This window comes from Sinocyclocheilus anshuiensis, unplaced genomic scaffold (assembly GCF_001515605.1).
Source record: "Sinocyclocheilus anshuiensis isolate Anshui unplaced genomic scaffold, SAMN03320099.WGS_v1.1 scaffold438, whole genome shotgun sequence".
NCBI lineage: Eukaryota > Metazoa > Chordata > Actinopteri > Cypriniformes > Cyprinidae > Sinocyclocheilus > Sinocyclocheilus anshuiensis.
The window spans coordinates 1,191,903-1,204,017 of NW_015546118.1; the positions used below are offsets into that span (position 1 = coordinate 1,191,903).

General features: G+C 40.8%; 1 protein-coding gene across 1 annotated transcript in view; it reads right to left on the reverse strand.

Annotated features, from left to right (window-relative positions):
• The window catches only part of LOC107700930 (ectoderm-neural cortex protein 1), a 13,650-nt gene extending 4,047 nt beyond the window's left edge, over nucleotides 1-9,603 (reverse strand). Inside the window, exons 1-3 of the mRNA XM_016502799.1 lie at nucleotides 9,262-9,603; nucleotides 7,679-7,978; nucleotides 5,673-7,197 (exon numbers count right to left, since the gene is read on the reverse strand). Of these exons, the coding sequence (XP_016358285.1) occupies nucleotides 5,716-7,197; nucleotides 7,679-7,972 (1,776 nt within the window). The 5' untranslated portion in view covers nucleotides 7,973-7,978; nucleotides 9,262-9,603 and the 3' untranslated portion in view covers nucleotides 5,673-5,715. The remainder of the gene's footprint in view (nucleotides 1-5,672; nucleotides 7,198-7,678; nucleotides 7,979-9,261) is intronic.
• Between the last annotated feature and the right edge of the window lie 2,512 nt (nucleotides 9,604-12,115).

The following is a 12,115-nucleotide window of genomic DNA, read 5'->3' on the forward strand; positions in this document are numbered from 1 at the left end:
TGCACTCTTTAAAATACTGCATTCAGTCAGATCATTAACGGTATTAATTAAATTAACAAAAGGCACATTTAGGAACCTAGAGCACAACTGAATGTAGTGCAACAAAGGCTTCCTCTTCTCTCCATTGTTGTACCAAATGCAACACAGTATGTTTTTCCTCTTTGGCTTTGTCTGTACTATCGTTTTACAGCCTTAAGCTTCCGCTAAGGCCAATATCCGTTCTAAAGTCACGTATTCTGTCTCAGGGCCTCTAGCTTGAAATAAAGGTGACAAATGAAGTGGAGGTGTTCATTTGAAAGCTGAAGTCCCCCAAAGCGACCAAATCAAGTCATTAGCAGACATTTTCTCTCTCTTTTCCTTCCCAACTCCCACTTTCTTCTTTTAAGTTCTGCATACAGTTCATATAAATGACAGTAAAGGGCAGTAGAGCCCTGCAGTTACAGAAGAATCGCTTGCCAATTAAAACCCACTCAAACAGAAGCCCAACGAGACTGGAAGCGGGCAAAGCCAAATCCATCCCTCCATCGATCCCAGGGCCGGCTGAGTGTAGATTCTGCAGAGCTGCTTTTGAAAACAAAATGTTCGGTGAACCGTGGCACTTCATCTAAGCAGCATGGAGTTGACGGTGAATGAACACAGCTTAGGCTAATGACCTCCCTCCACTCCCGCCAAACACAAGCCTGGCATAAACACACACACGCGTATGTGCAGCTCACACTCGTGCACACGCGCAGCAACATACAAGCTTAGTTTTTACCATGGTGGATATTTTCCATTGATTTCTATTTTTTTTTTATACTGAGCTAAGGACAAATTTCTGATGCAAACCTCTCCATGTTCGTTAAAGAAAATGTTTAACCTTATTTTCTTTGCGGTTTATTAATAATAAAAAAAAATCCTGGAGAAAAATGATCATTAACAAAAATATTAAGCAGCACAACCATTTTCAACATTGACAATAGTAAGAAATTATTTTTGAGCACCAAATTAGCATATTAGAATGATTTCTAAAGGATCATGTGACACTAAAGGCTGGAGTAAAGGCTGCTGAAAAATGAGCTTTGCCATCACAGTAAAATATAATAAAAAAAAAAAGTAGTCATTTTTAATAATACCATTTCAACAATTACCCAAAATTTTGAACCATATTGTACATAATTTGTATTTACTTCACACATTTATTAAATTAAATTATTAAATTTGTGAATCTCAAAATAATGAACTATTTGACATTTCGATCCGTCACTACTTTATGTTTTTATTAAACAGATGTTCTCATTTTTGAGGATTATGACTAAAATTTGACAAAAAGAATCCCACAGCATGGACCCTCTATCCAAACTGCTAAAGACTGAGGCTATCTGTTGTTGGCCATCTTTTATGAGAAAAAAAAACTGTACATACACTACAGATACGTTGTTTGCTATTCTGTCTGTTCTGGTATAATGAAATACTTCAACAAAGAACATCACTGAACCTTTGCAGAGTTCAACAGCACATATGTACAAAAAACGGTTTCACAGAGAGAGGGAAAAGATAAGGGATAAAGAGAGCAGTGTGTCTGTGTACGTAGGAAAGGGAGGATTCTCTGTAACCAGATGCATTCCCATGGGAGAAAGATAGCAGGAGTTTGAGTGTGAGAAAACACAGCCAGTTGGGGAGAAAGAAAGAGCAAGACTGAAAATCTTTGTTTACCCTCCCTTATCCAGTCCTCCCCCTCTCCCCTCATCTCCGTCTTCTCTCTCCTCCCACTCCTCTGGCCAGCAGTGAGGCTCCTCATTGTTATAGGGAGGAAGCTTGCTTGGAACACTTTATGGTCGTTTAAATGCATAGGAATGGCTCAGTGAACAAAGGCAGGACCACCACTTTGAAATGAACTGCCCTGTCAAGGTGGGCGGCTTTTCACACACACATGGTCACAGAGACTTTAAAAGCGAAGCTAAATGACCAGTGCCAAAGGTTCAAAAAAGGAATGAGTGTGGAGGACTGCCTCAGTTTTTGTTTTTCAGTGAGGAGGAAGTTCAGTTGGTGCTCGTTCTATTTAGTCTACTGTCCTGGAGGTTGATTCACTCTTATCAGTATTTATGGGTTATTCTGTTCTCGCTGCGGTCAGACTGATTACCTGCCATGAAGGGAGAGGAGAAATGAATGTATAAAATATTCATTTCATTCTACCAGGCAGATATAAATCTTTCTATTGTTAGGTGCTTTTTCTCAAAGAATAAAGTGCTAAATATAAATGCCCCCCCATTTCTTTCAACGGATATTCTCATTAAATAAGAATGAAAATATTGCCTAAATGTTCTTATTTTCCACTGTTATACTCACAGAATATAAATGCACCCAGATTGATTTTTGCACCTAAACTCACATCTCAGTCAAGGATTTCAGCACACTGCAAAACACGGTGATCGGCAATGCAGAAACCGTTTATGGAAAACAACAGCTATGACTCATCTGAATTACCTCACTTACTTACGCATGTTTTACTCTAAAGTTAAGCAATATGAGTCAAGCCAAAAGATTTCCTACTAGAAATCAAGTGACTCAGCAACAGCGTGGGTTTTACACTGATCTCTGACCTTACTCGGTTTTGTTTTACTAGACACTGTGTTTTATCTACAGTATATGCATTTCAAACAAGTATGTTTATTTCACCATCTTTATTTCATCAATGATTAACCAATCACAGTAGATACATCTAACAGTTAAATCATATAAATGTTTTAGTCAGACTTAAACTTTATTAGTCATTAATTTTTTTAATCTACATAATGGGATTGTAGCACTGCTTTATCCAGCATGTACATTCGTTAAGGTGTGGTCACATTTGCAAAATTTCAAGATACGTTTATGATATCTGCCAGTCAGCTATGCAAATCTGTTTGACCAACTTAAACCAATGCTGAATCTACATGGGGAAATCTTACGCCGTCACACAAATGACAGACTATGTAGATTCCTATTAAAATTACTGTTTTTCTTGTGAAAATTCACTGAACAACTGTAAAGGTGACAACACCTTTAACCAGAAAAACAGTGGTGATGCACAATGTCTATTTAATCAATATTTGATTACACATTGTAGCATATATACTGTACTTTGACAAAGACTGTAGCTAAACAATGCAAAAGCCTACTGTAACCATACTGCAAAGGTACAGAACTTTTCTCAGACTTCATGCTAGCACGCTCCATGTTGTCAACACACTGCTCATCCAAATTAAATGACTCGCCTTTTCTTTCTCTGAGCCCTCCCTCCTCCCTTATTTGCCCTACCTCTCTTTCCTCCTTCCTCCACCCTTAGACAAATTTCCCCCTCAGGAACAATAAAAGTCTTCTATTCTGCTTCAATTACCCTCTGTGCAACGCCCCTCACTGCACACTCATAACTCATTCAGCCCTACCGCAAGCTGCCTCCTCACAACGGAGGCACACAAACACAAAGTTTTACTCTGGATCTAAATTTTACATGTGAAGATTTGCATATGCCAACATGCACACTGAAATTCAGGTGTAACCTAGCATCCTTCTCTGGTAGGTGTATGGAGCTTCAATCTCCAGCTCAAAGACCAAGGCTTTGAATTCTCTCAAGCAAGGATTTCAATTTTTTTTCCTCCCTCAGTCTGGAGACTGATCAGATACAGCAGAGTCTCCATATCAGCCTGACCAGACAGAGCGCTCACACACACTGCATCGCTGGGCATATCACTGCTGAGAGGTAGATACTGGAAAGCATGATGCCCTTTTCTGATGCAGTCCCGCTGTGACCGAAGCCTGTTTTCCTGGAGACTTAATAGCCACTATTTTTATGGACTCGCGGGATACGTGGCATCTGTAGCAACCTATTATAAAACATCCATTAATGCACCAGCTTTGAAAGTTATCGATTAAAGCGAAACCCTGAGATTAGTACACCTATATAAAACAGAAGAATCTCCTCACAGAAACAAAGAAGGAAAACAGCAAAAAGACTATCAGTCAAGGAACGAGAAAGAACACAAAAAAAGTACTGGGTAACTGATAGATTGAAAAAAAAAGATATCTGATTTTGCACATGAGCTGTGTTGACCTGGTTGATATTCATAGCATGCTGCCTTGCCGTTTCTTTCCTCTCTGCTTCCTAAGACAATATAATTGTTCTGTCAGTACTCAATTTGCCATTGATTTGAATAAGGTTCTTTGTCAATGTATGCATGAGGCAGATCATGAGGGATAAATAACCTCTATATCCAAATGCAGTATGCATATGAACACACAGAAAGCCATGTAAAATGTTTCAATGTGTCAGTATACGTTCAAAGAGGGTACTGTGTATGGCAACCACAACACTGGAATGTTTTATAATTAAGAGTTAAAAATGTTCTGGGAAAATGAAAAATTAGCAAATATTGTCTAAACAGGTTCACAAAATTTACTAACAAGGGCTGCGAAATTCCCTCGCGTTCAAAAGAAAAATGATCTTAAAATCTATTTCAGTCCTTACAAACTACTTTGACCATGCAAAGATAAGCTCATACAACCACTTGTAGACAGAGAATGTAAACAATGTGATTTTCTGGATGAATGTCCACCATGAAATGAAACTGAGACTGATCATAGTAATACATAAAATGCCCAAATATACAGACAGGAATCTAGAAATTCTTGCCAATGATAAGCCAATAATTGTATGTCAAGTCTGATAAATGATAACTGATAAATAGAACATATTAAAATTTCTATACTAATTTATCTAAATAGATTTGAAATAAATCGTTATTTATTATTTGAAGGGACATTTCATTTTAAATTAATTTAAACAGCACAACTTTATGATGTACAGTAGGGTTGGGCCGATAGACGATGCCATCATCCATCGCCGATGGCTGATACACTTCACGATGTTGAGCCAGCAATCCGCCGCATCCCAATACCGTGTTCACACGGAACCCCTAAAGGGAATAAATACGAGATGGGAGGAAAATATATTTCAATATTTTCTCTCGCAGTTACCTGAATATCATTGGGCAATTATACTGTATATAAATTGCGGGCATCAGGGAGCCACTATTATGCCTGGCATTGAAACTGCTTTTGAATGCACGGTTGCTTTTTAGTTTCACTTTCACTTTCGAGATTCGCGATCGCAGGTACTCTGTTAGCGGCAGTACTTACCACACATTTTGCAAATCATTCGCCATTGTCCTCAGTCTCTCCTTACTCTGTTTATGTGGTGAAATAAACAGAAAGTGACATTTTATGTAGCTACTGTAATTTAACAGGCAACCGTTAGCAATCGTTATTTGTTTTCCGTGCCTTTCTGAATAGGGATTCATGCTTCGGGCATACCCCCTAACTCCCCCCTCCCCCCGATGTCATCGTCCATCGCGATGTTTCACTGTAGACATCGTCCGATGCCAATTTTGTAGACATCGCCCAACCCTAATGTACAGTATGAAAATGGGATGCCCTGACTAGATTTTGACATTTGATAGATTACATTGTACAGTGTTTTTAAATTATTACTTTTAAAATATGAACTTTAAGATAAATACTGTAGATTAAATACTCTAGTATCATTAGATTACTGATATGGTACTACTATTTATTTAATCCTTTTCTGTAATTGGACAAAAAAGTAACATGCATGCTAAGCCTAGTAATTCTTTTTTTTAGACTGCATGACCTACCTCGTAGGAACAGTAGGATCACACAGGGGAGAACAGGCGTGCTTCAGGCTGGGAGGTGTTTCCAGGTGCTGACGAAGGCAGTGGGGATTAAGGAATATGGTACGGTAGTGATACTGTTCCAGGCATCCAGCGTGGGGTCATAACAGTCCAGGGTTTTGCAGCGCTGTGTACCAAAGTAGCCACCCACCACATAAAGTTTGTTTCCAGAGGCCACCGCTTGGCAGCTCATTCGTTTTGCCGTAACATCTCCAACTTTAGTCCACTGATAAGTCTCACTGCTGAATTTGTAAGCAGAGCAAGCAGAGAATTCTGTGTCGCCTCCCATTACAAAGATCTGGTTGCCGAGAACAGCAGCTGCAGTGTAGCGCCACGGCTGTGGACAGGATGCCGGGACCGCCCAGCGATTTTCTGAGGGATCGTAGCACTGAACTTTAGGCAGCTTGTCGTGGGCCACACTCGTCCCACCGAAGGCGAATAACTTCAGCTTAACGCTGACGACAGCAGCATTGCTAACTCCTTCTCGCAGTGGTGCCACCATGCTCCACTTATTAGCAACTGGGTCAAACTGCTCTACCTGCTTCAAGGACACAGATGGTGATGCAGGCAGACAGCCAGTGGCAGCTGTGTGACCTCCAACGACGTACAGGCAGTGGCGTAACTCAGCGGAACCGTGACCGAAACGAGCTATCAGCATCGGAGCCGCTTTGGACCATTCTTCATGTAATGTGTCATACACCCAAACGTCTTTAGACACACCGTTCTCTGAGCCCCGGCCCCCAGTCACATACACTTTGCAGCCAATGGCACAGGCGCTGAACTCCTTGCGTGGACTGGGGATGTCTGCCTTTGGAATGATCTCTTTGGCCTTCTGGTCCACCAGGTAGAGCTTGTCGCACATGAACGTGGGGCCACCCAACAGGAAAAGGGCATGGCTGGTCTTGCGGGGCCGGGCGCAAGGACTATTGACAACGCCGTCGTTTTGCAAGATGCGCAGTTTGCAGCGGATGGCCTCGTCCACCAGCTCTTTGCTTTTAGCCTGGGCGATGATGAGCTCCTCCGTAGAGACATTCTCCATGAGGAAGATGGCAGGCAGGAGAGCCAGACGCACAGTACGGAGCAGCTCCGGAAGGTGACAGTGCCTCCTCTCAAGGTCGTAGTTCACCCAGTTAAGCGCCGACTCGTAGACCAGACGCTCGTCCTCAGTTTCGAGCTCTTCGTGTGCCAGCAGTTGGACCAGCATGTCCTTAGGCAGCTGGAGAAACTCTTCAGTCTTGCAGATAGCAGGGAAGTTACTGAGGCACATGCTCCAGGACAGCTGGAACAGCTGGGTGCACTGGTGAGCATCTGAGAGAAGCAGCATGCCCAGGCAGTTGGATGGGTGAAGGTTCTTCTCCAGGAACTCGGCACAAGCATCACGGATGTCCTGAAACTCCAGCATGTCACCGGCCTCAAGGAGAGACTCCGCGTTCTCCTCATTTATTATCACTCTTGACGAATAGGCATAGTCCAGAAGGAGCTCCAATACCTAGACAACGCAGAGTAGATGCAAGTTTAACCTAAATAAATTGACAAAACTTTTTGCAGTCAAACTGTAATACTAGTTACTTGAAAACCATTACACTTAATTTGCAAAAGCCTGATGTTCAACCCGATTCAACCTGATGTTCAAACCCAGAGCTACTCCGAGTTTTCAGTGCTCTTCAATTTATAATAAGTTGTACATTAAATCAGAGTAGCTTACAATGACAAAATTGATTTCTGTCATCATCTACTCACCCTCACGTCATTTCAAACCATTATTTAACACAAAAGTTTTTTTTTTATTTTGAAGTTTCTGTTTTGTCCTACAATGGGAGGAAAAAAAGATTTTTCAAAACATCTTTTGTACTCCACAGAAGAAATCACACAGGTTTGGAACCATATGGAACCAAAATTTAAATTTTTGGCTGAACTATCCCTTTTCACACTCTTTGACTACTCTACAAATTCAAGCACTTCCATAGTACCTCTGGATGAATGGAGTCTCTGAAGTCCACTTCACTGTCCTGACTCTCTCTCAGCCCTCCGCTGAACATGGCTTCAAAGTAGCGGCTGCAGGCGGCCAGCACAGCCCTGTGGCACGGGAAACAGCGGTTTCCTGCATGGAGCAGAACATCGGTGAATAGTCTCTGCTGCCGAAGAGCATTCAGGTGCATTAGCACGCTGTCGGCATACGAGGACTTGTGGAACAGGTAGATGTTCATAGAGGCCGTGCTGGCACGAGACTTGCGGTTCTCGTGGACGCAGACCGACATTTTCATTGAATCCTGAAAAAAAAAAAAGAAGTTGTTCTGTTTACAAAAGATGCAAGAATAAAAACTGATCACAAATAACTTTTTCTACAGGGAATGTGTGCTAACCTTTTTAGACAATTAAAAAAATCACACTGAGGCTGAAAGACAAAATATTTTAATAGCCTGTGTACCCTAGTGACAACTGGCATGTTGCTGTGGCTTGAATAGCCTCTGTTGTCCGTTCTAGGAGTTGACTGACATTGTTTTGAACGGTGATATGATCGGTATCAGCACAATACACAAAGAGCATGCAAAACCTCAACATGAAGGCAGAGAAGATGATGTAATTCTGCAAACACAACATAAAAACCCACTGGAAGCCTCTCTGATGTCTAGCCGACTGGAATGTGAACAAATGCAAGGGAGTCTAATCATTACCAGGTGTTCAAAGGCAGATGGATAAGAAGGGGGAAACTGAAAGGGAAAAAAACCTTCAGAAGTAAACACCCCTGCCTGAAAATTCACTGTGGAAAAACGAACAAAGAGTAGAGAACCAGGCACAGAGTCAACACTAAGTGTGTCAATGTCACCAGCTGCCATATGGTCGCCTGTATGGTGCACATTCAAATCCAATCAGCCTGAATTTCCATGTAACCGATACACGCCCCCAGTCCCTGCCGGCTGTCAACATCCCTCCGGGGAGAATTTAATTGTGTTTCCACTAATGTTGTGCAGAGGCAAAATGTAGTTCCGAACTTGGCTAAATACATCAAGGACACACAAGCAATGTTGATGTATCACACCTGATACAGTCCAATAATCCATTTATATTGGACACAGCTGTGAAGTACAAGAGCCAGAAACCCTGTGCTGACATTGGCTATTACTTATTTTGCAACACAGCACTGGAGAATAGCAATGTGATGTGAATGATATGTTTATGATAAATCATAAACAATCAGTTAACAGGTTACAATAAAGAGTGTAATGACAATTTGTGTAATGACAAATATATCTTATAAGTAGGCTCTATTAAAAAGTGCTTTTAAAACACCATTTATTTCTTGTTACAGAAAACTAATTTTGAATGACAGATCAACATTCTCATGACAATGTCACAGGTGCACTGACATCACTTGCACACACCACTGTTTTGATAATATAATTTTAAAATAAATGACAACTAGAATAATTATTTAATGCTTTAAATGTACATATTTTCTTAGTATTTCAAATATTTTCACATGCTTTAACAGCGAAATGTCCTATGAAATATGTCCTAAAAACAACCTAGGGTACCTAAAGATATATATTACCTGTTCAGAAGCAATGAGGACTTCAGTTCCGTCTGCTTTGGCCCACAAACATGCCACAACGAGATGCGTGCAGAGTCACAATACTGGCGGCGCTAAACGCTCTGGCAACAGCGTCCGATGTCGCGTGGATAAACCACAAAATAAACAAATGAAGAGTAATTGAATCCACTTGCTTTTAACGTAAGCAACCAGCCTAGAAATGCAGTTTGGTCTATTGTTGCTGAGTTACACAGAAAACTGCTTGAGTTCCTCTATCTTTGTGACTACGGTGCACAACTACATTCACTCGCACCGTCACACAGCAGCTCCGCCACCGCGTGTGTGTGCAGGTCTCAATAGTGAACAGCTTTTAGAGGACGAAGAAAGAGGGGCGGAGCGCTGCAGCTCTTTAGGAGAATGTGGGAGGAGATAGACCGATGAACTGGCGTGAAAAGAGGTAAGGAGATTGTGGTGGTGGGGCTCATTAATATAATAATAATAAAGGAATTTTACTAGGCTGCATATCACCAAGGGGTTTGTGTGTATGAATGTATTCAAAGCCTCTGTATACATTACTGTATACTTCGCATATAACTGACCCTTTAGGAAGTGCTGCTTAAGAGTCATCCTACTTGAACAGCAACTCCAATGGCAATGCTGTTTTTCAAGTGATAGTCATTTAAATCATATAGTCTATAAATTGTGCATCCAGCCTAAACTTTATTCCTGTCTGTGAGATGCACTACCATGCACACACTGGTTAGAAGGTTCAGAGCTAGTTTTGAATTTAAATTCACGGAACAATGTCGCCCCCTGCGGAACAAAAGGCGAATTTGCGTTGTCTGCATCATACCTGTAAATGCCCTTGACGTATGTAGGTGATTTAAATTTCTACCTTTCGAATGAAAAATGTCACGATTGTTGTTGGGTCTTCTTGGGCAGTAATGTGGTAGACTTAAGTATGGGGCTCCTGTGGCCTGGTACGTTTCTTTTCTAAATCTGTGGAGCTATAAAATATATGTGGCCGATACCGTGTGCATACAAAAATCTCACTGGATTATTTCAGTTAATGGCAAAATGAATGTTTGCAAATGTAAACTGATGTAGTGTCACTGTACGGGAGATATAATTCGTTACATTAGTATGGAACACAAGGACGCGCCACCTAGCGGACGCCACACACACACACACACACACACACACACACACACACACAGAGACAGGCATAATTCCATAGGCATAATGGTTTTTATGCTGTACACTGTATTTTCTATCCCCTTACCCTAAACCTACCTCTCACACAAAACGTTCTGCATTTTTATGTTTGAAAACACTTCATTCTGTATTATTTATAAGCTTGTTTCTTCATTAGTACCTAAAAATGTCCCCACAAGGTCAGAAATTACTGGTATTACTATACTTGTGGGTCCCCATAACGTAGTGAACACCAGTGTACACACACACACACACACACACACACACACACATGTACACACAGTGGCTCTGTAACTGGGCTGAGTTTCTCAAAATCATATTTAGCTGTAGAAATCATTGGCAGCAAAGTTCTATATGATCTACTTATGCTTACAATACTTTTGGACAGCCCAGCTCTGGGTAGGTTTGATGAAATTGACAGTGTAAAGTGTTACTTTTCTCGTAATTCTTAAAAAGGAACATCAACAGTTCACTTAAATATTACAATTCAGTTATTTTCCTCACCTTGGTGTTGCAATGTGCCCTTCTTTCTTCGCCGACCAAGACCAAGCAAAACATTTTAAAGGCACAATATATTTTGATTAAAATATCCAAAAACCACTAGAACAGTGTTATATATTTTGCTGACTAATGTACTTACATTATCCCAAATGTTTAGAAGAATGTTTAAATAGAGAAATAAGCAATTTTAACTAGTGACACGGACCGTGTCCATAGTGTCATTGTGTCGCCTGCCAATGACATCATAACCCCTTGATTTCCGGTTTTGTTTTGTAGAAAACATGGAAACACCAAGGACGCTTTAATATGTTGTGCGTTTTAATAGACCGGTGACGACCGCACAGAGTAGCATTATAACAGAACTTTCAAACGTATCTAGTATGATAAAACAGCGCTGCTTTTTTCCCCCACATACGCACGACCGGAAGGAGCGGAAGCGGTCGACTGTGGCATAATAAAAGCTCCACTGCTTTCGAGCCGTATGTCACGCTCGTTCAGCAGCCTCGTCTCGCTTCGACGGCTTTCAGCCTCACCCTACTTCATTCTACTACATTAATAAATCATTAGCTCATCCATGAACATGATTTCTGCCGGAGTCCTGTCGGATTGCATCGGCTGTGGGGATGAAGACGACAACTCCCATGATTCCACACTCAATCACGGCGTCATCAAACTACGCCTTTATCTATTTGTTTATTTTGAATACGTGCCCTCTAGCGGTGAAAAATTACATATTGTGCCTTTAATTTCTTTTTTGTTGTCTAAAAAGTAAAGAATTACTGAATTTTCAAGTATGAGGTCTCTGAGTAGTGTATACGGTCTCTGCACAACAAAAGTGGGCGTTTCTAGTTTTATGGGCTTTTTTAATTGAATGTAGGCCTACCTGGGGAAGGCTTTTGATGAGTTTCAAAAAATCTTGAAACTAATTTTCTTTCTATCGTAATTTCACATTATAAAATAGTATATCAATAATATCTAGTTGTTCAGAACAACAACAAATATTGCTTTACAAAAAGTCGGTAGTACACAGTAGGCCACTATTAATTATTATAAGTACACAGTATTCGGGAAATATGCCTTTTGCTACTAGTCTTGCTATTTTAATGTTTTTATTACGTGATATGACTGAAATATATGCAGGCTTCTCCCTTTATAGTCA